The following is a 25,223-nucleotide window of genomic DNA, read 5'->3' on the forward strand; positions in this document are numbered from 1 at the left end:
GGTATGTGAATATATCTCAATAAAATGAAGATAAAAAAAATGAAACAAGCATCTTTGCACACGACTAAATATTTTTATACAACCTCACAAGAGTCCACACAACATCCCACCCCATGCCAGAAGTTATCCTAACTCACGGATGTGCTGGAATCTGCTCACGGCCCTTCCCTGCTCATCGTTTCTAATTTCCCCTCATCTATATCTGCCCTGCAGAGCCCCCCACCCCCGCCCAGGTGGCTGACCCTGGGGGGACAGCAGTGGATATTTCCTCAGGACGGTCTCTATCTTGAGCTTTGTCTGCTCATCCGTGTGGGGCCCGTGGAGATGTGGGGACACAGGTGAGCCAGAGAGCTGCATCCTGCTCTCCTGGGGAGCATCTGGGGGCGAGGAGGAGGCAGTGGGGGCCCAAGTGCAGAGGAAACAGGGGGCGGTGGGAGGCGACTTGAGGGACAGCTGAGCAGGGACTGGGGGTACGTCTGGGCAGAGGGGTGAGGGGAGCCCATGGCGGGGAGCGCACGAGGGCCACGGGGACAGGGAGCACCTTCTGAAGGGGCCACCCAAGCTGAGGAAGCCCGAGGCCGGCTCTGCCACCCAAGCACCTCAGAGCAGCAGCCCCGACCTGTGGGTCCCGGAGGGGACAGAAGCCGACAGGATGAGCCCAGCTTGGGGGTGGGGGGCACCAAGAGCCTGCCCTGCGCTCAGGGGAAGGGGAGCCAGAAATGCACCCGCCCCAGCCAAGGGCTGCCGTGGAGACTCGCACAGAGCAGGGCCGCGTGTGAACGGATGGGTGAAGGGTTGGAGGGAGGGGAGGAGGGACGGATGTACATATGGGTGCACGGACAGATGGATGGATGAATGGGTGGCTCGGTGGATGGATGGAGAGTGTGACGGGTGGGTGACAGGAATGCTGCCAGTCTCCAGGGGTGATGTTTAGCAACAGTATGGTGAGCTGTACGTGTGGATGGTGGGACAGCCACGTAGCCAGTACCCAGCCCTGTTACCTGGGAGCCAGGTAACTTGGCACGCGTCAGTCTCGTTGGGAGGTGATGCTCTAAGGGTGACAACAGCCCTGGCAGCTGTGTCTGACTCCCTAAGGGGACACCATGGCTGGGGGCTTCCCTGCCTGTGGGGGATGCCCCAGGAGGGTCAGGCCTCAGACGTGGCCCCCGCGGGTGGGAGACTCCCATTGACGTGGATCTCGTCTCCTTACACCTGAGCTGAGAAGAGGAAGATGCCCGGGTGATGGTCCCATGGCAGCTTCACCCTGGGACCTGCAGAGGGGCTGTGCAGGGCGGGGGCCCGGGGCTGCCTTGGGGGCCAAACGATGGGTTGAACCGAAGACCTTGGTGTAGCAACATGTAATGGACAGATGAATAAACGTCAGGATTGTGAAACACGTCCTTCACCCTTCACATACACCGTCAGATAAATCGTTCCACACTGTTCCACTAGCTTGTAAATCATGTGCTGAGAGTTTTAGAAATGGTTGGCACCTCGGTTTTCTGGGCTGCTGTGACAAAGACCACTCACCAATCGGCCTAACCTCACCCGAATGCAGTCTGGGCTGGACGTCCAGCACCGCGACGCCAGTGAGCCTGGTGTCCCCCGGGGGGCCGCGTTCTGGGGAGGGCCGGCCTCCGTCCCGCCCTGAGCGCTCTCCCTCCCCAGCCCCCAGCTTCTCTGGCCGAGGGCATCAGCTGCCCCCTTCATAAGGCTCCCATCAGGTGGACTCAGGCCGCCCAGCCTCAGCTCGGCCTCCCCTGCCGACCACCCAGCCCCGACTCCCTCCCTGCATCCGAGGTCCCCCTTCGCCTGGCCCACAGCCAGAAGTGGCTTCCAGCCTCAGCTCGGCTTCTGGGGGGCACGTGGGTCTGCCCCAGCCGTCGGGTGATCTCCCCTTGGACGCCAGGGGCCGGGGGTGCCACAGGGGCTGGGACGGGGGCCTGGTCCTCACTCTGCTGACCTTGGCGGGCCCCCAGGAGCACCCTGGGGCTGGGGAGCTGGGACCCGCTCTCCACGCACGCCAGGCCTGGCGGCCTCCTCCTCATGCGTGAGCCGACACTCACTGGAGGGTTCCGGACAGAGCCGGGGAGTGCCAGGGCCCGCCTCCACTGGGAGCCAGCCTGCCCCCTTAGCTGGCAACGAAAGAGCCGGGAAGGTGGTGCCACTGCTCAGCTGCACACGTCTCTGGGTGACGAGCGCCCCGCACAGCACCTTCCCCGAGGCGGCACGGGGTTGGGGGCCCCTCGGCCCGGGGCTGGGTGGAGGCCTGAGAGGCTCGTCCAACCCTGGCAGTGAGAGCTGGTGAAGCTAGCGGAGGGCACCCAAGCAGCCCCCTGCCGGGCATCGCTGCCCAGCGAGAAAAGCAAGTCGGAGGGCAGCCCATGGGGCGGTGGACGGGGTGGGAGGCCGGGGGGCGCTGGGGGCTTCGCTGTGCTGCTGAGAGCGTGCGTCCGCCCAGCAGGCAGGAGTGGGCCAGGAGGCAGCGTGAGGGCACAACCTTTGTGTTGATTTTGGGTCGAGAGGTTCAGGCGACGATGAGGAGCTTCCCCCGGCACGTGGCTGGGCAGGGGCCACCCGTCCCTCCCGCTCCCAGGCCCCGAGGGCTGAACACTGACCACGAAAGGGCACCCGCTCACCAGGGGGCAGATGGACCGCACTGCTGCGGGGGCCCCTTCGCAGAGGTCGGAGATGTAGCCCCAAGTCTTGTCCCTCAGGGTCAGCCGGGCTGGGGGTTTTGGGGCTGGAGGCTGCTTTTTCTTCCTGTTTTCCTCCTCAGCCTCTTCTTTCAAAATCCGAGCTACGATCTCCAGCCGCCTCAGCTTCTGCTCCTCCTCGAAGGCTCTGTGTCGAGACCCCGTCAGACAGAGGTGAGCCCAGGGGGCGGCCGGACCAGAGTCCCGAAACCTAAACCCTGGCCCAGCCCGGCCCCCCACTAACCTCAGCTCCTCACGAGCAGCCCCCCCACCCGGCCTCCTGTGTGTGTGTGTGGGGGGGGGGGTGTGCCCTGGCTGGGGGCAGAAGCTCATTTGTTCATTCCTTCATTCACTCCTGCAGCCCCTCCTGCGTGCCTGCCCAAGGAGGGCGGGCAAGCAGGAGACCCCTGAGGAGAGACCCCACCCCTGCTGAGAGGGGCTAGGGGTGGCTTCAAGCAAAGGCACAGGGGAGGGCGGCCCGGTTTATGCAGAAATGAGGGGGCATTACCAAGGCTGGAAAGGGTGGGAGAACCAGGGCACGAGGCGGGTGGGGGCAGCCCCTTAGGAGCCCCAGAGGTCACGTGGGCTCACAGGAAGCCCACTGGTCGGGGCCGCTGGGGGTGGGGTCCCTCGGGGCAGCAGGGCCTGGCCAGGGAAGGACCGCGGAGGGGCTGGGCTGGCCGGGCGACACAGCAGGGTGCAAGCGGCACCAGGCTCCCACGTCAGGGAGCCCAGCAGCCCCTCCTCCAGGGCTGAGCGGAGTGCACAGGTGTCCTGGGACGCGAGGCCTCCCTGGAGGGCCCAAGGGCTGCTGGAGGGGCGGAGGAGCAAGGCCCCAGCATGCGCCTGGCGGGGGTGGACGTGGGAGACCCACAGGGCGGGCAGGCTGAGCCTGCAGCCCAGCCCGGAGACCGGATGCGCCTCGTGGGCCCTGTCTCCCTAGTGCCCAGGCCACTCACTGTCTCTGGGCTTCCAGCTCCTGGCGCCGGCGCTGATGGGAAAGGTGCTTGAACGCATCCCCATCCTGGGCCAGAATCGCCTCTTTCTCAGCCTGGGCCTTCTGTTCAGCCAGCCTGGCCCTGGCTTGGCCCCACGCCTGAAATTTCCGGAGCGTCTCCTTGGAAACAGAGAATGCGGAGGTTACGGCATTAGCAGGTACACACACGTGTACACGTACACACACAATGCACATGTCACACACATGCACACACCATGCAGACCTGCAATGCTCATGCACACACACACACACATGCACACATACAACACGTGCACATACACGTCACACTCCCAATGCACACACACCCACGTGCACACACAACACCCCCATGCACTCGCACACACACACACACACACACATTGTGCACGTGCCTGGCCTTCCTTTTGAAAGGGGGCCCTTAAATTCACACTGGCGCTGTAGATACCTGCGGCCGTCGCTCTCCACCCAAAACGCAGCACCCACCTGTCCCGCCCTCCTTAGAAACCTCCGGGGCTCCTGGCGCCTGACCAGACGGCTGTTCTCTGCGGTCCCCATGGCCCAGGTCTGCTTGCCCCACCTCGCTGTCCTGGCCACATCGGACCCTGCTTTCCTCCATGATGCTGTGCCCCCCCCTTGCCTGTGAGCCTTTGCAGCTGCTGTCCCCCCTCATCCCACCCCACTCCTGGCCGCAGCACCAGGACCCAGGGCCCGTCCCCAGGCTCGAGGCCCCCGGGAGTGCCATCACGGGAAGCACGTCAGCTCCAGGCAGTGAATGGACGGGCGGTCAGGCCCTCAGCGGAGAGAACACGGGGCTCCCTTCCCCAAGCACGGAGTTTGGATGCCCTGCTTGGACGGACGCTCTGCCTGGACAGAGACGCCCCACAGAGGCTCAAGTGGGGGCTGGGGCGGGGGCAGTGGGAGGTGAGGCTGCCCGCTGTGGGGGTGACCCCTGGCCTCTGTGTTCACCCTCGTGAACCCCATGACCATCCTCGGTGGGGGTGAGCCCCTGGCCTTGTACATTTGCCCCCGTGACCCCAGGGCCCCGGGAACGCAGTGCCGGCCGCCCGCCCACCCGGTTGGCGGTGATGTCGGTCTTCAGGGCCAGCACGGCCTCCATGCGTCTCTGCAGGTGCTCACGGGACTCTGTCTCCGCCTTCCTCTCTCGCTCTCGGATTCTGGAGGAGGACATGCCTTCAGCCCGGCCGCATCTCTGGCCGTGATGTGGCATCACAGGGTGGGGGTCCCCGGGGGGTCATGTCCACCAAGGAAATGGTAGACGTGGCCACGGAGGGGGTAAAACGGAACAAGCCCTGCGGTCGAACGTTAGGCTTCAAGGAAAGACCAAGTGTTTCTGCAGACTCTAGAACCTGGAGCTCCGAGCATCTCGCGGCACCTCTTCTGGAAATGAACAGGGAAGCCACTCCGGCCGACCGGGGGCTTGTGGTTTCATGACAAGGGGGGGCCTTAAGAACCTCATTTGGGGCTTTCAAACAGAGCACATGGCAGGGAAGCCCCAGGTCTGGGCGAGCGCCCGAGGAGGAGCTGCCGGGGCCTACCTCCCCAGCGAGGCCTTCAGGAACCTCACGGCCACCCTGTGGTTCTTCTGGGCGTCCTCCACCAGCTGCTGGTGCCGCAGCCCCAGCTCCTTCTGGCCGTGCATGGCCTTCCTGCGGGGCAGTGGGGCGTCGCGGGGGGCCTGGGCCGCGAGGGGTGTGGGCAGCACCACTGGGGGGGGGAAGGGAGGGGAGAGGAGAAGAGGGGGAGGGGAAGAGGAAGGGGAGGGGAGGGGGTGGAGGGGGAAAGGCTCCGCCCTGGAAGGCGCCTGGGCAGGGGCCCGGCCGAGGCTTGGCACAGAGCGGCCCAGGCAGTAGAGACCCCAGCCCCGCACCGAGGCACAGGAGGAAGTGAAGGATGGGGCAGTGGGTGGGCGTGGGATGGGGATCCCAGAGGGTTGGGGGTGTTGGGGGAACCTGTGCCTGGCTTGGGCAGTGGGTGAGGGGCCATGCAATGGGGTGGAGGTGGCAGGTGTGGGGGCGGGGCAGGGGTCTTGGCAGGGCAGAGGGGAGGGGACCCCCCCCGGAGGTGTGCTGGGGGCAATGGCCATGACTGCTTGGCTGCCAGGGCAGGCTGTGGGGATGAGCCCTGAGCACCCCACGTCCCCAGGAAGGGAGAGGGCTCAGTGGGAGAACCTGAGTGGGGGGCTCCAGGGCAGGCGCCGGGGAGGTAGGGACCCCGAGGGTGTCAAGTGCCAGGACAGAAAGAGCCCTGGGAGGAGGCGCCAGGCAGGGGCTCAGGACGACCACCGAGCGGGCTGGGAGGGCAGGCACAGACCCCCAGAGAGGGAAGCAGGGAGCTGGGCGGGGGAACAGGGGTGACAAAAGCAGAGGAGCTCCAAGGGCCAGGCCTGGAGGCCAGAGCTGGGCCACGGCGTCCCTGATCCCCCGTCCCCAACCCTCCCCATCCCCAGACGCCCCCTCCCCGACCCCCCTGTGCACCTGATCCGCAGCAGCCGGCTCCTCTCCACCTTCCGGGAAACCGCCTTCTCCCTGCAGAGCTGCTTGGCCGCCTGGGCCTGGAGATGCTGCCCCGTGGCTGCCACCTCCTCCTGCAGGAACTTCCGGACGGCCTCGAGCTTCCCCTGCTCGATCTCAATGTGCCACATGTCATTCCTGGCAAACAAGGGATCCCTCGGTACCCATGCTGGTGGAAGGGCTGGAACTCGGCGGGCCTGCGGCCGAGCGTGTGTTGGGACCTGTGGCCGCTGTGCCGGTTTGAATGTCTTATGTCCCCCAAATGCCATTATCTTTGATGTACTCTTGTGTGGGCAGACATATCGGTGTTGATGAGATTTCTTTGAGTGTTTCCATGGAGATGTGCCCTACCCAACTGTGGGTGATGACTCTGATTGGATAATTTCCATGGAGGTGTGGCCCTGCCCATTCAGGGTGGGCCTTGATCACTGGAGCCATATAAATGAGCCGAGGGGCAGAGAGAACTCAGTGCAACTGTGAATGACATTTTGAAGAGGCGCTACAGCCAAGAGGGACACTTTGAAGAAAGCACAGCAGCTGCAGATGAGACACAGTTTGAAGATGGCCACTGAAAGCAGACTCTTGCTCCAGAGAAGCTGAGAGAGGACAGATATTCTAAGCGCAACTAACTACGAGTGACATTTTTGAGGAACTGCAGCCTAGAGAGGAACGTCCTGGGAGAAAGCCATTTTGAAACCAGAACTTGGAGCAGACTCCAGCCACGTGCCTTCCCAGCTAACAGAGGTTTTCCGGACGCCATTGGCCATCCTCCAGTGAAGGTACCCGATTACTGATGTGTTACCTTGGACACTTTGTGGCCTTAAGACTGTAACTGTGTAGCCAAATAAACCCCCTTTATAAAAGCCAGTCCATCTCTGGTGTTTTGCATCCCGGCAGCATTAGCAAACCGGAACAGCCGCCCAGGTGCTCCAGCGGTGGGGACCCAGGGTGAGGTCCGTGCAGGACTTGGAGGGCCCCACAGCCCCAGGACAGCAGGGACGAGGCACCCTCCTTTGCCGTGGCATCACCAGCCCGGGGACTGTCAGCCGTGACTCTCCCTGCTCGTGGGGACAGTTGCCGGTTCTCACATGTCCCTGGGGGTGGGGGCTCACGAGCGCACGGAGCAGCCGGCCTGCGGCTAGACGGTGACTGAGAGGTGAAGACAGGGTCCGGGTGTCCGCCCGGGCCTGCGGGGACAGCAGCGCGCCTCGGCTCCCACCACAATTCAGGGCCATTATGAAAGCCGCTGAGCGGTCGCGGTGGTGAAGGGCGGCTGGGAAGATGGGCACCCTTTGAACGCACGTTAGTGCTTTAAATTAACCTAAATAAAGTGGGTTCCCAGTCAGCGGATGGACGTCAGCAGCGGCCAGCCGTGGTGGGGAGACCCTGGAGTGAGGCAGACAGGCTGCCGGAGGGGTGGAGCAGGTAAGGAACGGCGTCGAGGACCAGCCTCCGTGGGAGCGGAGGGGGCCAGAGGGGAGGGGAGACGAACCAGCGGGGTCTTGGCCGGAACTGGAACTACAGACATGAATGCTTGGGGTTCAAGGCGGATGGACGGACAGACAGAGGTGTCCATCCGGCCCCGGAACAGCGGGCTTGCCTCACGCCGCGTCTGGGGTTCTGAGGACCTTCCCGCCTGAGAAACCAGCCCCTCGGCCACGAGGCTGGGGCCGGGCGCAGCAGGGCCCTGGACATCTTGGGTCAGAGAGCGCCCAAAGAGCAGGGCCACCAGCCCACATTTGGGGCAGTTTAGACGGACCGCGACTCGCTGAATGAACGCGCTGTCCCCAAGTCTACACTAGTAAAGGAAGAAGGAAGAGAAGGTCCTTCCCTACCACACAAAGCCGGCAAGCGGCGCCTTTTGTCAAGAAACGCCCATGAACGCAAGGCCGCGGTGGGGGCTTTGCCTCCATGCGTCTCCCCGGGGCAGAAAGGGACCCCGCTGACCCAGCCCTGGAGAATGGCCGTCGCCGCCCTGAGACGGACGCCCTGAGAGGAGCACATCGCCCCAGCAGGGGACGTTGGACAAAGGCAGAGTGGGGACGTCTCCTGGACAGGCCGGGCAGCGACTGCGGGCGACGCCTTCACCTGGATCCTCTCTCAGCGGCCGGTGAAGGCCGGAGGCAGGGTCTTTCCGGTGAGGGGCTGGGGGACATGCTCAGTCCCGCCCGCGTCGGTACCCGCATCAGTGCACCTCCCGCTAGCCCCTTCCTTCCCGGCCGTTTCTCTCCCGGGACATCGGGACATCGTGGTGATAAATGTCACCACGTGGTCCTCAGGCTCCAGGTTATCAGGTGGCGTCGTGTCTGAACCAGGGGAAGGAAGCCCCAGAGGTGGATACAGGGCTGCTGAGCACGCCCTGCCGGGAGAGAGCAGCGGCTTCCTCTCAGCCAGAGGGTGGGCTGCGGGTGGGACTGCTCCGAGGCCCCTGTGCCGTCTCTGGCTGCAGAGCTGGGATGTCAGAGCAGGTCCTCAGCTCTGCTTTCTGTGCAGTCAGGACCACCCACAGCCACACGGAGACTGCGCCTCGGCTGAGCTCCGGGCGGGAGAGTGGGCATGTGGCAGGCACACAGCAGCCACATGGCACCAGGAGGCACCAGGCGAAGGTAGTGACTCGGCTTTGGGCCCACACGGCCTGGGCAGCAGCTCCCTGTTTCTCGGTCTCCTGCCCGCTGTGAGAGCCCATTTCTCCAGTTCCCAATGGGTGAGCTCCTCATACCCCTTAACAAAACATTTTGTGGTTCACTGGCTAGAACCGGTGAAGACTATAAAACCACGCAGCTGCCTCCTTCCTGGGCGCTGCTTCCGGGAAAGCTGTGACATGGCACTGGTAGCTGTGGGGCTGGCTGGGGGCTTATACAGGGACATGGGCTTCCTGCAGGGTTTCTCTGTAAACCCACAACTGCTCCAGTAAACAACATTAATTAAAAACAATTCCATCCTTCTTCAAACTGTGACTTAACGGACAAGCTGCTCAGGCCCCACAGTCCTGCAGAGAGAAGGGGAGACCCAGTTGCTGCCCGGACCCCCAGACCCTCTCCTGGACTCACTCGCTCTCCTGCAGCACGGAGGTGATTTTCGACTCCAGCTGCCTCTCGCTGTCTAGCTCGGAGCGCAGGCGGTAGTATCCTGCCTGGAGGCGGCCAGCAGCAGCCCTGGGGTGAGCGTGGGGATGGGGGGATAGAGGCGGGAAACGGGGGTCAACAGGGAAGACCTGAGCAGGCCCCCAGAGAGGCCTCCAGAAGCTTCCCACTGTGCTCATGTAACACTGCACTTAGCCTTCCCACATTTTCCAGGAGAGAAATCTCCCTGAACGGGTAGCGAAAAAGCAAGAAGCATGTCGTGAAAGAAAAGCTTCTCACATGCCCACTTCTTCTGGGCAGGTGATGCCAAGCCGGGCGTACAACCCACCTGGAGGGGCAGACTCGGAGCGTGGGAGCCGAGCGGAGGCCCACGTGGGCTGCACGCCCAGGAAGGCCCGGCACCCGGCTCCGAGCCGGCGACACCGTCCTTGCTTCTCTCTCCCCCGCCCTCCTGTCCCGGCACACAGAGACCCGTCCCGCACCCAGGACGTCCTGCGATGTGGCCACCGCGTGGACGGTGAGTGGTAACCACCTGCCACCATCACAGGGGCCCGTGTGCGTGCAAATTGTGGACCAGACCCCTGGACGTGTGCAGGACACCCGCCGGCTGAGGTCCCCAGAAGCACCAGGAAACACTCGTCCCCTCGTCTGCTGCTGCGGCCTCAGGCCCCACGGCTCCCAGGGCTTGGACGCTGGGGGAATGCCCCAAGCCCCCCTCCACCTCCCCTAAGGTCCCCAGGACCCCTGGCCTCCAGCAGGCCGTGTGTGCCCCAGTTGTGGACGTTCTTTTCCCTCCTGGCATCTGCGCCGGCGTCCTCACCTCCCAGCTCGGCGGGCTTGTTTCTCCACCCAGATCCCAGCTTGGGCTCCCCTTCCCCGGGAGCCTCCCCTGGCCGCCTCCGCTCACGTGGCCTCGACACTATCTCATCCCCACCCGGTTTATTTCATCAAGGTATCGTGGCCCCGACTTTTTTGTTCCCATGTTTGTGGTCGGCCTCCCGCGCCGGCCTGGGCGCAGCTGCGTTTGTGGGTGAGTGAGTGGCCGGCTCCAGCCAGGGGTCCCGCCTCGATCCCCCAGTCCACCCCCAGGAGGAGAACCGGCAGCCGCAGACCCACGTGTTGCCGGCCGCCTTCGCCACCGCCATCTCAGCCGCCACGTTCTCTTGCTGCCTGATGATGAAATCGACCCTCTGGCGAGAAGCACACAGCTCCGCTCTGGAAATGGGAGGCGGGAATCAAGAATGGGTCCCTGCAATTCGACCCCAGCACTTCAAACCGCGGGAAGGCGCTGGGCAGAGTGGGCCAAGTGCGCTGGGCGGGGCTCGGGTGAGGCGAGGGTGGACAGGGCCGGGGGCCCGGCCTGGTGCTCCCACCCCCCTGGGCATTTCCCCCAGCCCTGCCCACATCCGGGGACCTCCGATAACGCTCAAGGTCCACAAGCAGTAATGCCGCGTCTGTTTGCTGAAAACCCTGCCAAGGGGCCGCCCAGGAGGGGAGCAGGGGTCCTGGGAGCGGCCTGCAGGCTGCACGAGGCCACATCCCGCGGCTGGCGGCATTCCAGAATGCACAGACCAAGGGGCCGGGCCACCAGACACCACTGCGCAGACCCGGGAGCTGCAATCCCAAGCTGCTGTAGGACGATCTCTGGGACACGAGGTTAGTTTTAAGTGAAACAATGGTGCTGAAGTATGTCCTTATTTTTGGAGATGCTGAAGTATTTAGGAGTAAAGTATGACATCTGCAATTTGCTTTTAAAAAACTCAGCAAAAAAATTACAAACTTAATTCCTGCACACACATACAGAGAAAGAACTGGCAGCAGGTGCCACCCTCCGTGTACACGCAGTGGAGCACAGGCACTGGCTGGAATTTTTTCAGCTTTTCTGCATGTTTGGATGCAGGGGCCTTCTGACCTGAGCGCCAGCACCTGCAGGCAGCGGGATCAGCAAAGAGACCCGAGAGGTTGGGGAGACAGCCCCCACATCTTCTGGGACCTCCGCCAGCACCAGGCCCGTGGGCTGCCCAGCAGGGAGCCGGCCTGTCCTCGGGGGTCAGGAGGACCCTGGAGCTCGCTGGGCAGAGCACGGTGGGCGGCTCTGCACAGCGCGATGGGACTGCAGAGCGAGAGGCCAGCGAGCCCGTGCCTGCCACTCCTGGGGGGGTGCACGAGCCTTTGTCCAGGTGGAAACCCCGCGTCAGCCCCACAGCACCTTACAAGCAAGGCTGTGCCAGGGGGTGGCAACCCCAGAGGGCGCAGCGGCCTGTCCACCGAGGCAGCCGTGGCCCTGGACAGAGGGCCTGGCGGGAACGGGCAGGCAGCTCCGAACTCACTCACTAGCCAGGCTCACCTCGTTTTCTGGATGAAAAGGTCTTTTTCTTCATGCACCTTATCTACGTAGCTCAGGTCCCTTTGCAGGCGGAGCGTCTGATGTCTGTCTGTGGCAGTAGTCGGTTTTGTACTTGCCTGAGTGTTCGCATCTGCTTCCTCCACGGGGCTTGAAGTACACGGGAAGGACACCGGTGGCTGTTTATAGCCGACTCGGCCCCCACTCGCTGAGTGGGTGCGGCCCCTCCACCCCTCGCCTGCTCCACCCGACTGCAGAGAGGCTGCAGCCCCTCGGACCGGGAGCCCATGGCCAGTGCAGATGAATTACCAGCAGCTTCCGGAGGCAGCATCTTCCTCAGCTTCCAGAGCAAGACCTTCAACCTCAGACTCCAGACTCTTCAATTCGTCTGCTTCCAGGAATCAAGACAAGAGTCAAAAAATCAAAAAGGAGCCTATATCAACTAAAGGGATTAAATCGGTCATCAAAAACCTCCAAACACGCCAAAGTTCAGGACCAGATAGTTTCACTGCTGAATTCTACCAAACATTTAAAGAAGATTTAATACCCATCTTCTCACTCTTCTAAAAAAAAAGAAGAGGAGGGATTATTCTTAACTCACTTTATGGGGCCAGCATCACCCTGATAACAAAGCCAGATAAAGAGAAAACAAGAAAAGAAAATTACAGATCAACATCCCCTATGAATGCAAATGCAAAAATCCTCAACACAGCACCAGCAAAGCAAATCCCACTTCATGTTACAAAGATCATACAGAGGATCAGGAACGCAAGGATGGTTTGTGCCGGTTTGGATTAGCATATCCCCCAAAACACCATGTTCTTTGATGAAATCTTTTGGGGGCAGACATATTAGTGTTGATTAGGTTGGAAACTTTTGATTGAGTATTTCCATAGAGATGTGACTAGTGACACTTTGATTCGGGTGTGACCTGTTGATTGGATAGTTTCCATGGAGGTGTGGCCCCTTCCATTCAGCTTGGGTCTTGATTAGTTTACCTGAGCCCTATCAGAGCTCAGACAGAAGGAGCTCAGTGCTGCAGCTGAGAGAGACATTTGGGAGACGGCTGTTGAAAGCAGACTTTTACTGACGCTTTGGAAATACTAGCTCAGAGTTTGCCCCAGGATATGCTAAGACAGAACCCCCAGGTGCTTAGAGAGAAACTTCCTGGGAGAAAGAACCAAGAATGCACAGGAGCTGAGAGAGGAGCTGGAACACAACTTGGGATCAGCAGATGCCAGCCACATGTCTTCCAAGCTAACAAAGGTTTTCTGGATGCCAGAAACATGTATACTCATGTTCATGCCTTGGTTTGGACACTTTTATGGCTGTAGAACTGTCAATTTGTAACTTAATAAATACACTTTATAAAAGCCAATCCATTTCTGGTATTTTGCATAATGGCAGCATTAGCAAACCAGAATATGGTCCAACATAAGAAAATCCATCAATGTAATACACCACATCAATAGAATGTAGAGGAAAAAACCACACGATTATCTCAATTGACAAAGAAAAGATATTTGATAGAATGCAACCTCCTTTCAGGATAAAAACACTCAGAAAACTAGGAATAGAAGGGAACTTTCTCATTATGATAAAAGGCATTTAAAAAAACCCACAGCAAGCATCATACTTGATGGTGAAAGACAGAAAGCTTTACCCCTAAGATCAGGAACAAGACAAGGATGCCCACTGTCACCACTGTTATCCAACACTGTACTGGAAGTTCTAGCCAAAGCAGGCAAGAGGAAAAATACAAGGCACCCAAACTGGAGGGGAAAATGTCAAATAATCCCTATTCACAGATGACATGATCCTAAAGATGGAAAATCCCAAAGAATCCACATGAAGGCTCCCAGAACTAACAAATGAATTCAGAAAAGTTGCAGGATACAAGATCAATAGGCAGAAGTCATTTTGGGTTCCTATAGATCAGTAATGAGCAATCTGAAAAGGAAATCAAGAAAATTCCCTTTAAAATAGCATCTAAAAGAATAAAATACCTAGGAATAAATTGACCCAAGGAAGAGGAAGATTTGTACGCCGAAGTCTACAAAATATTGCTGAAGAAAATTTTAAAAGACCTAAATAATGGAAAGACATCCCATGTTCACGGATTGGAAGACTTAATAGTCAGATATCGATATGGCTCAAAGGCATCTACAAATTTAATGAAATCCATACCAAAATGCTGGCAGCGTTTTTTGCAGAAATGGAAAGGTTGATCCTCAAATTCATATGGAATTGCAGGGGGCCCCAAATAGCCAAAACAACCTTGAAAAATAACAAATTTGGAGGACCCACCCTTCCTGATTTCAAAATCCACCGCAAAGCTACAGCAGTGAAAGCAGGGTGGTCCTGGCATGCTGGGAGAGACAGACAGTCCGAGGGGGCAGATCTGAGGGTCCAGAAACAAAACTACACATCCATGGCCAAGTAAGTTTCGACTTGGAAGCCAGGTCCATTCTGTGGGGGAAAGACTAGTCTCTTCAACAAATGCTGCTGAGAAAACTGGAAATCGACATGCACAAGAGTGGATTCGGACTCCTACCTCTCACTATACACAAAAATTAATTCAAAATGGATCAATGAACAACAGAATACATCTTCTTCTCGAGTACACATGGATCATTCTCCAGGATAGAATATATCTTAGGTCAGAAAACTAGTCTCAATGAATTCAAAATTATTGAAATCATAAAACATGTATTCTCCGACCACAACAGAATGAAGCTAGAAATCAGTAACAGAGGGAGAAAGAGAAAATTCACAAATGTGGAAATTAAACAACATACTCTAAAGAGGAAATCAGAAGCAAAATTAGGAAATATATTGAGGCAAATGAAAATGAAAATACAACATAACAGAACTCTTGGAACACAGTGAACGTAGTGCTGAGAGGGAAATTTAGAGCCCTAATGCTTACATTAAAAAAAAGGAAAGGAGAAGGATCTAAGACGATGTCATAGAGAGGAGTGGAAGCTAAGTAGTCCCCCTGGAACAACTAAAAACAACCAGAAACAACTAGTAAATAATCTGGAATAACTGCGGGGGGACAAATGTGACTGTCCACTTTTCATACACCAACCTGCATTGGGAGGAATGCCCAAGATTGCAGCATAAAATCTGATTTTATGTAAGTAAAAACTGCAGATCCAAGCCGGGAGACCCCTCTCCCCATCTGAGCTGCAAAGCCTAGTGGTGCCAGAGAGAAGCTCTCTCCCAGCAAGCGAAAATAGCTCAGCTGAGCTCCAACTGGGGTTTTAATTAGCGAGTATGACCTGCTCACTACAAGCTACGAATCCCCAACAAGCAGACAGAGGCTTTGGATGACTACTGACCTTGGAGAGCTGGAGGGTCACCTCGGACTAGCTCTGAAGGGGACTATCTGTTCCTTTTTCGGCTCAGTGGAGAAAGCCTCAGCCATTTTCAGTTCCCAGTGCTCTGACCCAGACAAGGGTGGAGACAGCACAGGCAGACAGAGACCATTGAAATGCTAATGACCTCCTCCTAGGGGGTCTATCTTCTCTAGGAGGAAAGGGGTGGGGCCCAGCTCTACTACCCACCTCCCATTCAGACCCCAGACCCCAGAGCCTGGGGGAAAACAGCCATGGGCCACACCTCCTTACACCAGTCTGGAGCTACAGGCTGACAGGCACCACCTGCTGGGCAGAAAACCACAGTGACTTGAGGCATCACAGGGTGTACTAATTTTCTAAGACACGCCCTCAGGGAAACTGGATGCTGAATATTTCTTCCTTCTGGGACCTGAGCCCATTCTGGTCTGGGAAAACCTGATTGGGTTAACCAAGGAAACCATGCCTAGACAACAGAAAACTACAACCTACACTAAGAAAAATGAAGTCATGGCCCAGTCAAAGGAACAAACTTACACTTCAACTGAGATACAGGAATTAAAACTAATAGTAAGTCAATTCAAAAAGTTTAGGGAAGATAACGGCAAAAGAGCTGAACCGTATAATGAAAACACTGGACATACATAAGGTAGAAATTGAAAGTTCAAAAAACCTACTGGCAGAATCTATGGAAATGAAAGGCACGACACAAGAAAAGAAAGACACAATGGAAATACACAACAGCAGATCTCAAGAGGCAGAAGAAAACACTTAGGAACTGGAGAACAAGGCACCTGAAAGCCTACACAAAAGAACAGATAGAGAAAAGAATGGAAAAATATGAGCAATGTCTCCAGAAACTTAAGGACAAAATGAACAGCAAGAATTTATGTGTCATTGGTGTCCCAGAAGAAGAAGAGAAGGGAAAAGGGGCAGAAGCAATAATAGAGGAAATAATCAATTAAAATTTCCCATCTCTTATGAAAGACATAAAATTACAGATCCAAGAAGTGCAGCATACCCCAAACAGAATAGATCTGAATAGGCCTACGCCAAGACACTTAATAATCAGTTTATCAAATGTCAAAGATAAAGAGAGAATCCTGAAAGCAGCAAGAGAAAAGTGATCTATTACATACAAAGGAAGCTTGATAAGACTGTGTGGATTTCTCAATAGAAACCATGGAGGCAGGAAGGAAGTGGGGTGATATATTTAAGATACTGAAAGAGAAAAACCACCAACCAAGAATCCTATATCCGGCAAAACTATCCTTCAGATATGAGGGAGAGCTTAACACATTCTCTGACAAACAGACAATGACAGAGTTTGTGAACAAGATACCTGCTCTACAGGAAACACTAAAGAAAGCACTGCAGACAGAAAGGAAAAGACAGGAGTGAGAGGTTTGGGAAACAATTTTGGGAGATAGTAGCACAGCAATGTAAGTACACTGAACAAAGATGACTGAGTATGGTTGAAAGAGGAAGGCTGGGATCATGTGGGACACCAGAACAAAAGATGAACGATAAAGACTGGGACTGTGTAACACAGGGAAACTTAGGGTGCTCAACAATTGTAAAAAAGGTACAAATATGTTTTTACATGAGGTAGAACAAATGAATGTCAACACTGCAAGGTGTTAAAATAGGGTGGGATTGGGGGGAAAATACAATCAATGCAAACCAAAAAAAAAAAAAAAAAAAAGAGGAAAGGAGGCAGGGCAAGATGGCAGAGTGGCGAGGTGTGGAATTTAATTACTCCTCTAGGAGAGCTGGTGAACAGCCAGGAACTGTGTGGAACAGCCATCTCAGGGAAGTCTGTGATCAGTCACGCATCGTACAACAGTCTGGAATGGGTAGAATGGCTGAGATCACAGTGAAACCTGTAAGTTTCCCCAGCCAGGGGCCTGCCCCTCCTCCCCCCAGACATGGTAGACTCTCTTGGGGCTGGTTTCCTGAGGGAAAAAGAAACAATCTGTGCTAGGAGCAAGGAGGAGGCTCAACCTGGCCCCAATTGCAGAATTAATTAACAAACTTGGACTTTTGAATAAAAGCTCCAAGAGCAGATAAGTTGAGAGCAGGCACGAAAGAATCCGGGAACAATCAGCCTGGAAGAGAGGAAGCAGGGCTACCAAAAACAGCAACCAACAAAAAACCAGAGACTTTTGGAGTTGGAGGTGTTCAGAGTCCTGGAAAAGGGTTGGGCTCCAACAAAAAGGGGCACGTAGATCCAGTGTATGGATGGATGAGTAGAAAAATGGGGACAAAAACTAAATGAAAAATAGGGTGGAGGGGGATGATTTGGGTGTTTTTACTTTTATTTTTTATTCTTATTTTTACTTTTTCTGGTATAAGAAAAATGTTCAAAAAATAGATTGGGGTGATGAATGCACAACTATATGATGGTATTGTGAACAGTTGATTGTAAACCATGGATGACTGTATCATATGTGAAGATATCTCAATAAAACTGAATTAAAAAAAAAAGAGCCAAGCAAGCCCAGACAGAGCTGCAGCTAAGAGAGGACAAAACGCCCCAAGAGCAATATTTTGGAGAATGCCATTTTGAAACGCAACCTGGGAGCAAGCAGACGCCAGCCACATGCCTTCCGAGCTAACAAAGCTTTTTTCAGACACCAATGGCCATCCTTCAGAGGAGGTACCCGATTGTTGATGCATTATCTTGGACATTTTATGGCCTTGAGACTGTAATTTTGTAACCAAATAAACCACCTTTATAAAAGCTCATCCATTTCTGGGTGCCTTTGTCTGTTTGTTTTTTTCCTTCCCCCATTTTTCTACTCATCCATCCATAAACTAGACAAAGAGGAGTGTGGTCCTTATGGCTTTCCCAATCCCATTGTCACCCCTCATAAGCTACATTTTTATACAATAGTCTTCAAGATTCATGGGTTCTGGGTTGTAGTTTGATAGTTTCAGGTACCTACCACCCGCTACCCCAATTCATTAGAACCTAAAAAGGGTCGTCTATATTGTGCGTAAGAGTGCCCACCAGAGTGACCTCTTGGCTCCTTTTGGAATCTCTCTGCCATTGAAACTTATTTCATTTCCTTACACTTCCCTCTTTTGGTCAAGAAGATGTTCTCCATCCCATGACGCCGGGTCTACATTCCTCCCCGGGAGTCATATTCCACACTGCCAGGGAGATTCACTTCCCTGGCTGTCTGATCCCACATAGGGGGGAGGGCAAAAACTACAACTTTTGTGCAAGACCAAGGGAGGAGATGTTTATTTGGTGCAGGAGCTATATTTTCTGTAGCACGCTAGATAATTTAACTTGTATGATCAGTTTGAATACATAGGTGTGTGGAGCTTTGAATGGGAAATGGGATTTGGTGAGTTTGTACAGGCTTGGGTGAAATCCCGACACATCCCAGAGTGATATGGGCAGAGAGTAAAAGTGTGTTTGTGGGGCCCCCTCCCTGAGGAACTGGGGAGAAATGCGGAAATGTTGACGTCCCCACCTGGGTTACTGATGATTTTCTCACAAACATTGAGGACTGCCAATATTGTGGGCCGAGCCCGCGGCTTTCCCTTGAGAGGCTTGTAGCTGCAAAGGAGAGGCTAAGCCTACTTATAACTGTGCCTAGGACTCTCCTCCAGAGAGCCTCTTTGTTACTCAGATGTGGCCTCTCTCTCTAAGCTCACTTGGCAGGTGAACTCACTTCCCTTCCCCCTACATGGGACATGACTCCCAGGGGAGTGAATCTGCTGGCAACATGGGAAATGACTCCTGGAGATGAGCCTGGACCCAGCAGTGTCTTGACCAACAGGGGGAAGAGAAATGGAGCAAAGCAGGGTCCAGTGGCTGAGAGATTCCAAATGGAGACGAGAGGTCACTCTGGAGGGGATTCCTATGCGCAATATAGATAACACCTTTTAGTCCTCAGTGTGTTGGAATGGCTAGAGGGAAATACCTGAAGCTGTTGAACCGCAACCCAGTGACCTTGATTCTTGAAGACGATTGCGTAACTGTGTAGCTGGCACAGTGTGACTGTGTGACTGCGAAAACCTTGTGGCTTGCACTCCTTTTATCCAGTGTACGGACAGATGAGTGGGAAAATGGGGACAAAAATTAGATGAAGAATAGGGTGGGATGGAAAGTCTTGGGTGTTCTTTCTTGCTTGTATTTTTATTTTGGAGTAAGAAAAAGGTTCAAAAATTTATTCTGGTGATAAATATATAGCTGCATGATGGTGCCGTGAATAACCGATTGTACACTGTGGATGACTGTATTTAAAATTAAACTGCATTTAAAAAAACTAAATTAAAAAAAAGTAAATGAACAATGGGGGGAAAGGGGAATGGGATATTTTGGATGTTCTTTTTATTTTAATTTTAATTGTATTTTTCAGAGTAATGAAAATGTTCAATGATTGCAGTTATGAATGCACAATTATATGATGATACTGTGAACAACTGATTGTACACTTTGAATAACTGTATGTTATGTGAATATATACCAACAAAATTGCATTTAAAAAAAAGTGGAAAGACTTCAAATCAGAGACCTAACCTCAAAACTGGAAGAACTAGAAAAGAGCAGCAAACTAAACCCAAAGGAAGCAGAAGGAAGAAAATAACAAAGATTAGAGCAGAGATAAATCAAATAGAGAATAAAAAAAACAATAGAGAGAATCAACGAACCAAAAGTTGGTTCTTTGAAAAGATCAATAAAGTCATCAAACTATTAGCTAAACTGACAAAGAAAACAAAAGACAGGGTACAAATAATGAAAATCAGATGTGAAAACAGGGACATTATTACTGACCCCACTGAAATAAGGACTATAAGTGGAAACTACAAACAACTGTATGCCAGTAAATTAGATAACCTAGAAGAAATGGACAAATTCTTAGAAATACACAAACAACCCACACTCACTCAACAGGAAACAGAGGATCTCAACAAACCAATTACTAGTAAAGCAGTTGAATCATTCATGAAAAACCTCCCAACGAGGAAAGCCCAAGACCAGATGGCTTCTACAAAACTAAACTTAAGTCAGGAATACTTAATTCCAATTCTGCTCAAACCCTTCCAAAAAACTGAAGAGGTGGGAACACTCCCTAATTCTTTCTACAAGGCCAACATCACCCTCTTACCAAAGCCAGATAAAGACACAACAAGAAAAGTATAGACCCAATATCTCTTATGAATATAGAGGCAAAATCCTCAACAAAATACTAGCAAATCGAATCCAACAGCATATACACCAGGATCTAGAGAGTTTTATCCCTGGTATGCAAGGGTGGTTCAAAATAAGAAAATTGCGGGACACTGATTACGTGCTTCAACCTGGCGGGCCTGGGCTGGGGGACCTGATCAGCCCCTGGGGAGGGTGGTGGGCACGGGCGACAGCGCCCTCCGCAGCCCCCCGGGCCTGGGAAAGTGAGGCCGGAGGCAGGCCCCATTTCCTCACCCAAAATACCACTGTTAGGGGAGGCTTGCCGGAGGGAACCGCCTTTTCCCCACCCCCTTATCTTGCCCGGACACTCCCCGTTGCCAGTGCAACTCCCATTACCACCGGTGCGCATACATTGTTGCCAGACACGTTACGGGAGCAACTCTCGCCCCTTTTCAATCAACCTCCGCGCCCTCTCAGAACCAATCCAAGCCTTTAACCTCTACAGCTACCCCGCCCTCTAAACGCCCGATATAAGCTTGTACTCTCCCCTAATAAACTCTCTTGGTTTCTTCACCCTAAAAAGAAACGTGTCCCGCCTGTTCCTTTCTCGCCGCCCTCCATACTTTGCACGCCACCCCGCCGGGGACCTGGCCAAGTCCCCCGCCTCGCCCTCGCCTCCGGGAAAGAGCCCCCGCCGCCGGTACCCTCCAAGCAATCCTGAGAGCCTAGGATTTAGCAACCGGCCGCCACCCCCCCCCCCCGACGAGTCAACTGCGACCGCAACTGGCGCCCAACGTGGGGCCCCTGGAATTAAAAGTCCTCTCCACGCAGCGGTCCAATAAAACCACCCGCTCGCCCGGACGCCTCTCCAGCTCCCCTTCTCCTCGCCTGCAAAGTAAGGGCCGCCTCTCCCTCGCCGCCCCGCGGAGCCGCCTCTCCCTCGCCGCTCCACGTCCGGAGCCGCCTCTCCCACGCCGCTCCGCGCCCGGGCCGCTCTTCCTTTCCCGCGTTAACCTAACTCTTGCCCCCGACTACCTTTCGTCTTCTCTTCCTATGTCCCCCCATTCCTCCTAACACTCTTCCTCCAGTAGCTTTCCCTCTTCCCCTCCATTACTTTGCTGTGGTCCTTTGTGTCTTTGTTTCTTTGTTTGGCGCGGTGTGCCTCTTTGCGACCGCCCCCCCCAAACTGCTCTCGCTACTAGAGGCTCCTGCCTTCTATTCTCGCCGTCTCCTTCGGCCTCGCGACCACGGTTTACCTCATTTTCTTTACTCAATAATCAACCCCCCTTTTTCTTTTCTCACTCCGCTATGGGTAATCGTCTATCTGCACGCCAAGCACCCCAAGTTCGTGCTCTGGCTGGTCTCCTAGACACACATCGCTGTAAGGTGTCTGTCCGGCAGCTGCAAGTATACTGGGACCTCCTGCTGCCCTTTAACCCATGGCTCACCACTTGCCATCTTTGGGACCCTGTTACTTATGATCGCCTTATTGATCGGGTCACCAACGCCATGGAACATGAGAGCAAGCGCTTCCCTCCCGGCTTGCTCCCCACCTTAATAACCGTCCGCTCCTGCCTTCAAGGCTCCCTCCCCCCTGATCGAGGCCCCATTAAATCCAAGGAGGCCCTATCAACCCAGTCAACAGATTCAGACAGCGATACTAATGTAGACCACGATTCGGACACAGAGTCCTTAGTCGAGCAGATTAACAACGCGCTCGAAGTGACTCCCAAAAAACAAAATAACACTGAGCCTCGCCAAGATGGCGAACTTCCTCCTCCTCCTTCTTCTTCCATTGAGGGGAGGAAGTGCTCCGGCGATGACGTCAGCCCCAAGCTGGGCCGGAAACCGCATGCGCTTTACCCCGCCCTTTCACAGGGCGGAGCTAGTCCACCATCTTATGCCGTAGCCACTCCCACCGCGCCGCCGTCTTGCGACGCTTGGGGCCTCCCACTTCCGCCTCCCCCTCCGGCGAGCTCCCCCTCGGAGCCGCTACCGGCAGCTGCCGCCGCTCCTCCCACCCTGCCGACTAACAACCCCTGGCTGCCTTCTACACCTCAAGGCAACCCTTGGGGCAACGCTCCCCCTACCCCCACTCCCGCGCCAAGCCCTCTGCAGGCGCGTCCTCCTTTCTCTCGCGCTTTTCGCTGCTTTCCTCTTAACCTTACCCCCACACCACAGAAACCGTATGACTGGTATCCCATTGACTCAGATACTATCAAGCAGCTTCGCAGGGCCGTCAAGGAGGACGGGTTAGGTAGCCCATACGCTTCCCAAATACTGCAGAATCTCGGCATGGACTTTTGCATCCCCCAAGACTGGGCCTCGCTTGCCCGTTCCATTCTTAACCCCGGCCAGTTTGTTGATTGGCGTGCCCACTTCCAGGCGGAAGCAGCTAAGCAAAGTGAGCAAGACGCAGCCACTGGAGTCTATCATCACCCCGAAGCCTATCTGGGCACGGGAGCGTTTATAAATGCATCTGCCTATATTAATGCACCTGCCACCTTTTGGCCTATCCTTTGGGGAATCGCCTTACGAGCGTTTGCCAACTGCTCTGCCTGTCGGCCTAATAAATTCACCAAGCTCTTCCAGGAGCCGAGTAAGCCTTTCGCCACCTTTGTCTCCAGAGTCAAAGAAACCTGCGCTCGAAAGCCCCCCAGCCGCACTTCAAGTACAAGCAGCGCATCCGGAAACCGCACCTCAGCTACAAACAGCGCATCGCCAACCCCACCACCCCAACCTTTTCTACCCCCCTCTCATTACTCCTCTCCCCTCTTCAGCCTTATCCAAGCAACCTTCACCTCACTAAATGTCTCCTATCCCAATCTTACCTCCTCTTGTTGGCTTTGCCTCTCCACTTCCTCCCCCCTGTATGAGCCAGTTGCCTCCAACCTCTCCTTTTCAGAAAACACAGAGGACAGCCCCTCGGAATGCAATTGGAATACCTCTGCCGTCCCCCTAACCTTTCATTCAGTCTCCTTTACAGGAAAGTGCATCCGCCCTCGCTCAAGTAACTCTCCCAACCTCACAGCTTGCGCCGACTACTCATCTCCCAGCAGCTCTGCAAAATTTCTCATCCCTCATAACTCCTCCCAATGGCTCTGCTCCTCTACAGGGCTTACCCCCTGCCTTAACGTGCAAACCCTCAATACAACTAATGAAACTTGCCTCCTAATTGTCCTCATCCCTAGGGTCCTATACCACAGCGAGGAAGACTTCTTCCTCCGCCTGGAAACAACTGCAGCTTCTGCCCCACTGCAAAAGCGAGAGCCCATCACCGCCCTCACGATTGCCTCCCTCCTAGGTCTTGCAGGCGCTGGCACCGGAATCGCTGCATTAGCCAGTCAAGGCTCCGCCCTAACTCACCTCCGGGCGGCTGTTAACGAGGACATTCGTCACCTACAAGACGCTATTTCCCATCTTAAAAATTCTGTCAATTCCCTCTCTGAGGTAGTGCTCCAAAACCGCCGAGGTCTCAACCTTCTCCTCCTCAAAGAAGGAGGCCTTTGCGCCGCCCTAGGAGAAGAGTGCTGTGTATATGCCAATTCCACAGGTCTCGCCGAAGACAGCCTAAAGAAAGTCCGAGAGGGACTGGAACAACGTAGAAGAGACCGTGAAGCCACCAGCTATTGGTCCCACATCTTTACCCCCCTCCTCCCTTACCTCCTCCCTCTCCTCGGCCCCCTACTAATGATTATTCTAGCTCTCACCTTAAGACCCTGCATTATCCGCAGAATTGTCCAGCTTGTAAGGAAACAAACGGATGCTATTTTTTCCTCGTTCGTGCAAGTCCAGTACCAGCGACTCGCCACCTCTGACGCTCCCTACTCCGAGATGACAACCAACCCTCCGCGACCTCACCGCCACCGGTCAACCCGCCGACCGCGAGGCCCTTCTCGATCGCCTGAACATCGCACCAACCTCGAGCTCCAGCTTCTCTGAACCTCCAACTTTAAACCCCCCACCCTCGTCCATCCCGCAAGCAGCAAGGCCCCTGTCGAGCGCCCGGGCGCCACACCAACGCAGAGCTCCAGCCTCGCTGAGCCACCGTCAACCCCTTTTTCCCCTCCCCGGCCTCCCCCTTCCCTCATCCCTTAGCGGGCCTCTCCGGTAAGCTTCTTCCTTTAATTAGAAAAGAAGGGGGAAATGCGGGACACTGATTACGTGCTTCAACCTGGCGGGCCTGGGCTGGGGGACCTGATCAGCCCCTGGGGAGGGTGGTGGGCACGGGCGACAGCGCCCTCCGCAGCCCCCTGGGCCTGGGAAAGTGAGGCCGGAGGCAGGCCCCATTTCCTCACCCAAAATACCACTGTTAGGGGAGGCTTGCCGGAGGGAACCGCCTTTTCCCCACCCCCTTATCTTGCCCGGACACTCCCCGTTGCCAGTGCAACTCCCATTACCACCAGTGCGCATACATTGTTGCCAGACACCGTTACCGGAGCAACTCTCGCCCCTTTTCAATCAACCTCCGCGCCCTCTCAGAACCAATCCAAGCCTTTAACCTCTACAGCTACCCCGCCCTCTAAACGCCCGATATAAGCTTGTACTCTCCCCTAATAAACTCTCTTGGCTTCTTCACCCTAAAAAGAAACGTGTCCCGCCTGTTCCTTTCTCGCCGCCCTCCATACTTTGCACGCCACCCCGCCGGGGACCTGGCCAAGTCCCCCGCCTCGCCCTCGCCTCCGGGAAAGAGCCCCCCGCCGCCGGTACCCTCCAAGCAATCCTGAGAGCCTAGGATTTAGCAACCGGCCGCCACCCCCCCCCCCGACGAATCAACTGCGACCGCAGAAAATCAATTAATGTGATATACCACATTAACAGAATGAAGGAAAAAAACCGCATGATCATCTCAATTGATGCAGAAAAGGCATTTGACAAATTCTAGCATCCTATCTTGATAAAAACACTTAGAACACTAGGAATAGAAGGAAACTTCCTCATCATGATAAAGGGCAGATATGAAAAACCCACAGCTAACATCATACTTAAAGGTGAGAGACTGTAAGCTTTCTCTGTGCGATCAGGAACAAGACAAGGATGCCCACTGTCACCACTGTCATTCACCATAGTACTGGAAGTACTAGC

At 55.0% G+C, this 25,223-nt stretch overlaps 1 protein-coding gene across 10 annotated transcripts in view; it reads right to left on the minus strand.

The window, feature by feature from the left end:
• Positions 1-25,223, minus strand: part of CFAP74 (cilia and flagella associated protein 74) — a 135,376-nt gene that overhangs the window by 67,451 nt on the left and 42,702 nt on the right. For 8 of the 10 annotated variants that reach the window (XR_005215558.1, XR_005215560.1, XR_005215559.1 and 5 more), the window contains 9 exons: positions 11,940-12,021; positions 11,634-11,780; positions 10,403-10,501; positions 9,254-9,358; positions 6,168-6,341; positions 5,229-5,339; positions 4,745-4,847; positions 3,656-3,813; positions 2,640-2,844 (listed from right to left, as the gene is read on the minus strand). Coding sequence is in view for 7 of the 10 variants with exons in the window: in XM_037828817.1 (XP_037684745.1) it covers positions 2,640-2,844; positions 3,656-3,813; positions 4,745-4,847; positions 5,229-5,339; positions 6,168-6,341; positions 9,254-9,358; positions 10,403-10,501; positions 11,634-11,780; positions 11,940-12,021 (1,184 nt within the window). In the remaining 3 variants the exon portion in view is untranslated. The remainder of the gene's footprint in view (positions 1-2,639; positions 2,845-3,655; positions 3,814-4,744; positions 4,848-5,228; positions 5,340-6,167; positions 6,342-9,253; positions 9,359-10,402; positions 10,502-11,633; positions 11,781-11,939; positions 12,022-25,223) is intronic. The other 2 variants (XM_037828814.1, XM_037828811.1) reach the window with 1 other exon arrangement.

This window comes from Choloepus didactylus, chromosome 2 (genome assembly GCF_015220235.1).
Source record: "Choloepus didactylus isolate mChoDid1 chromosome 2, mChoDid1.pri, whole genome shotgun sequence".
NCBI classification, from domain to species: Eukaryota; Metazoa; Chordata; class Mammalia; order Pilosa; family Megalonychidae; genus Choloepus; species Choloepus didactylus.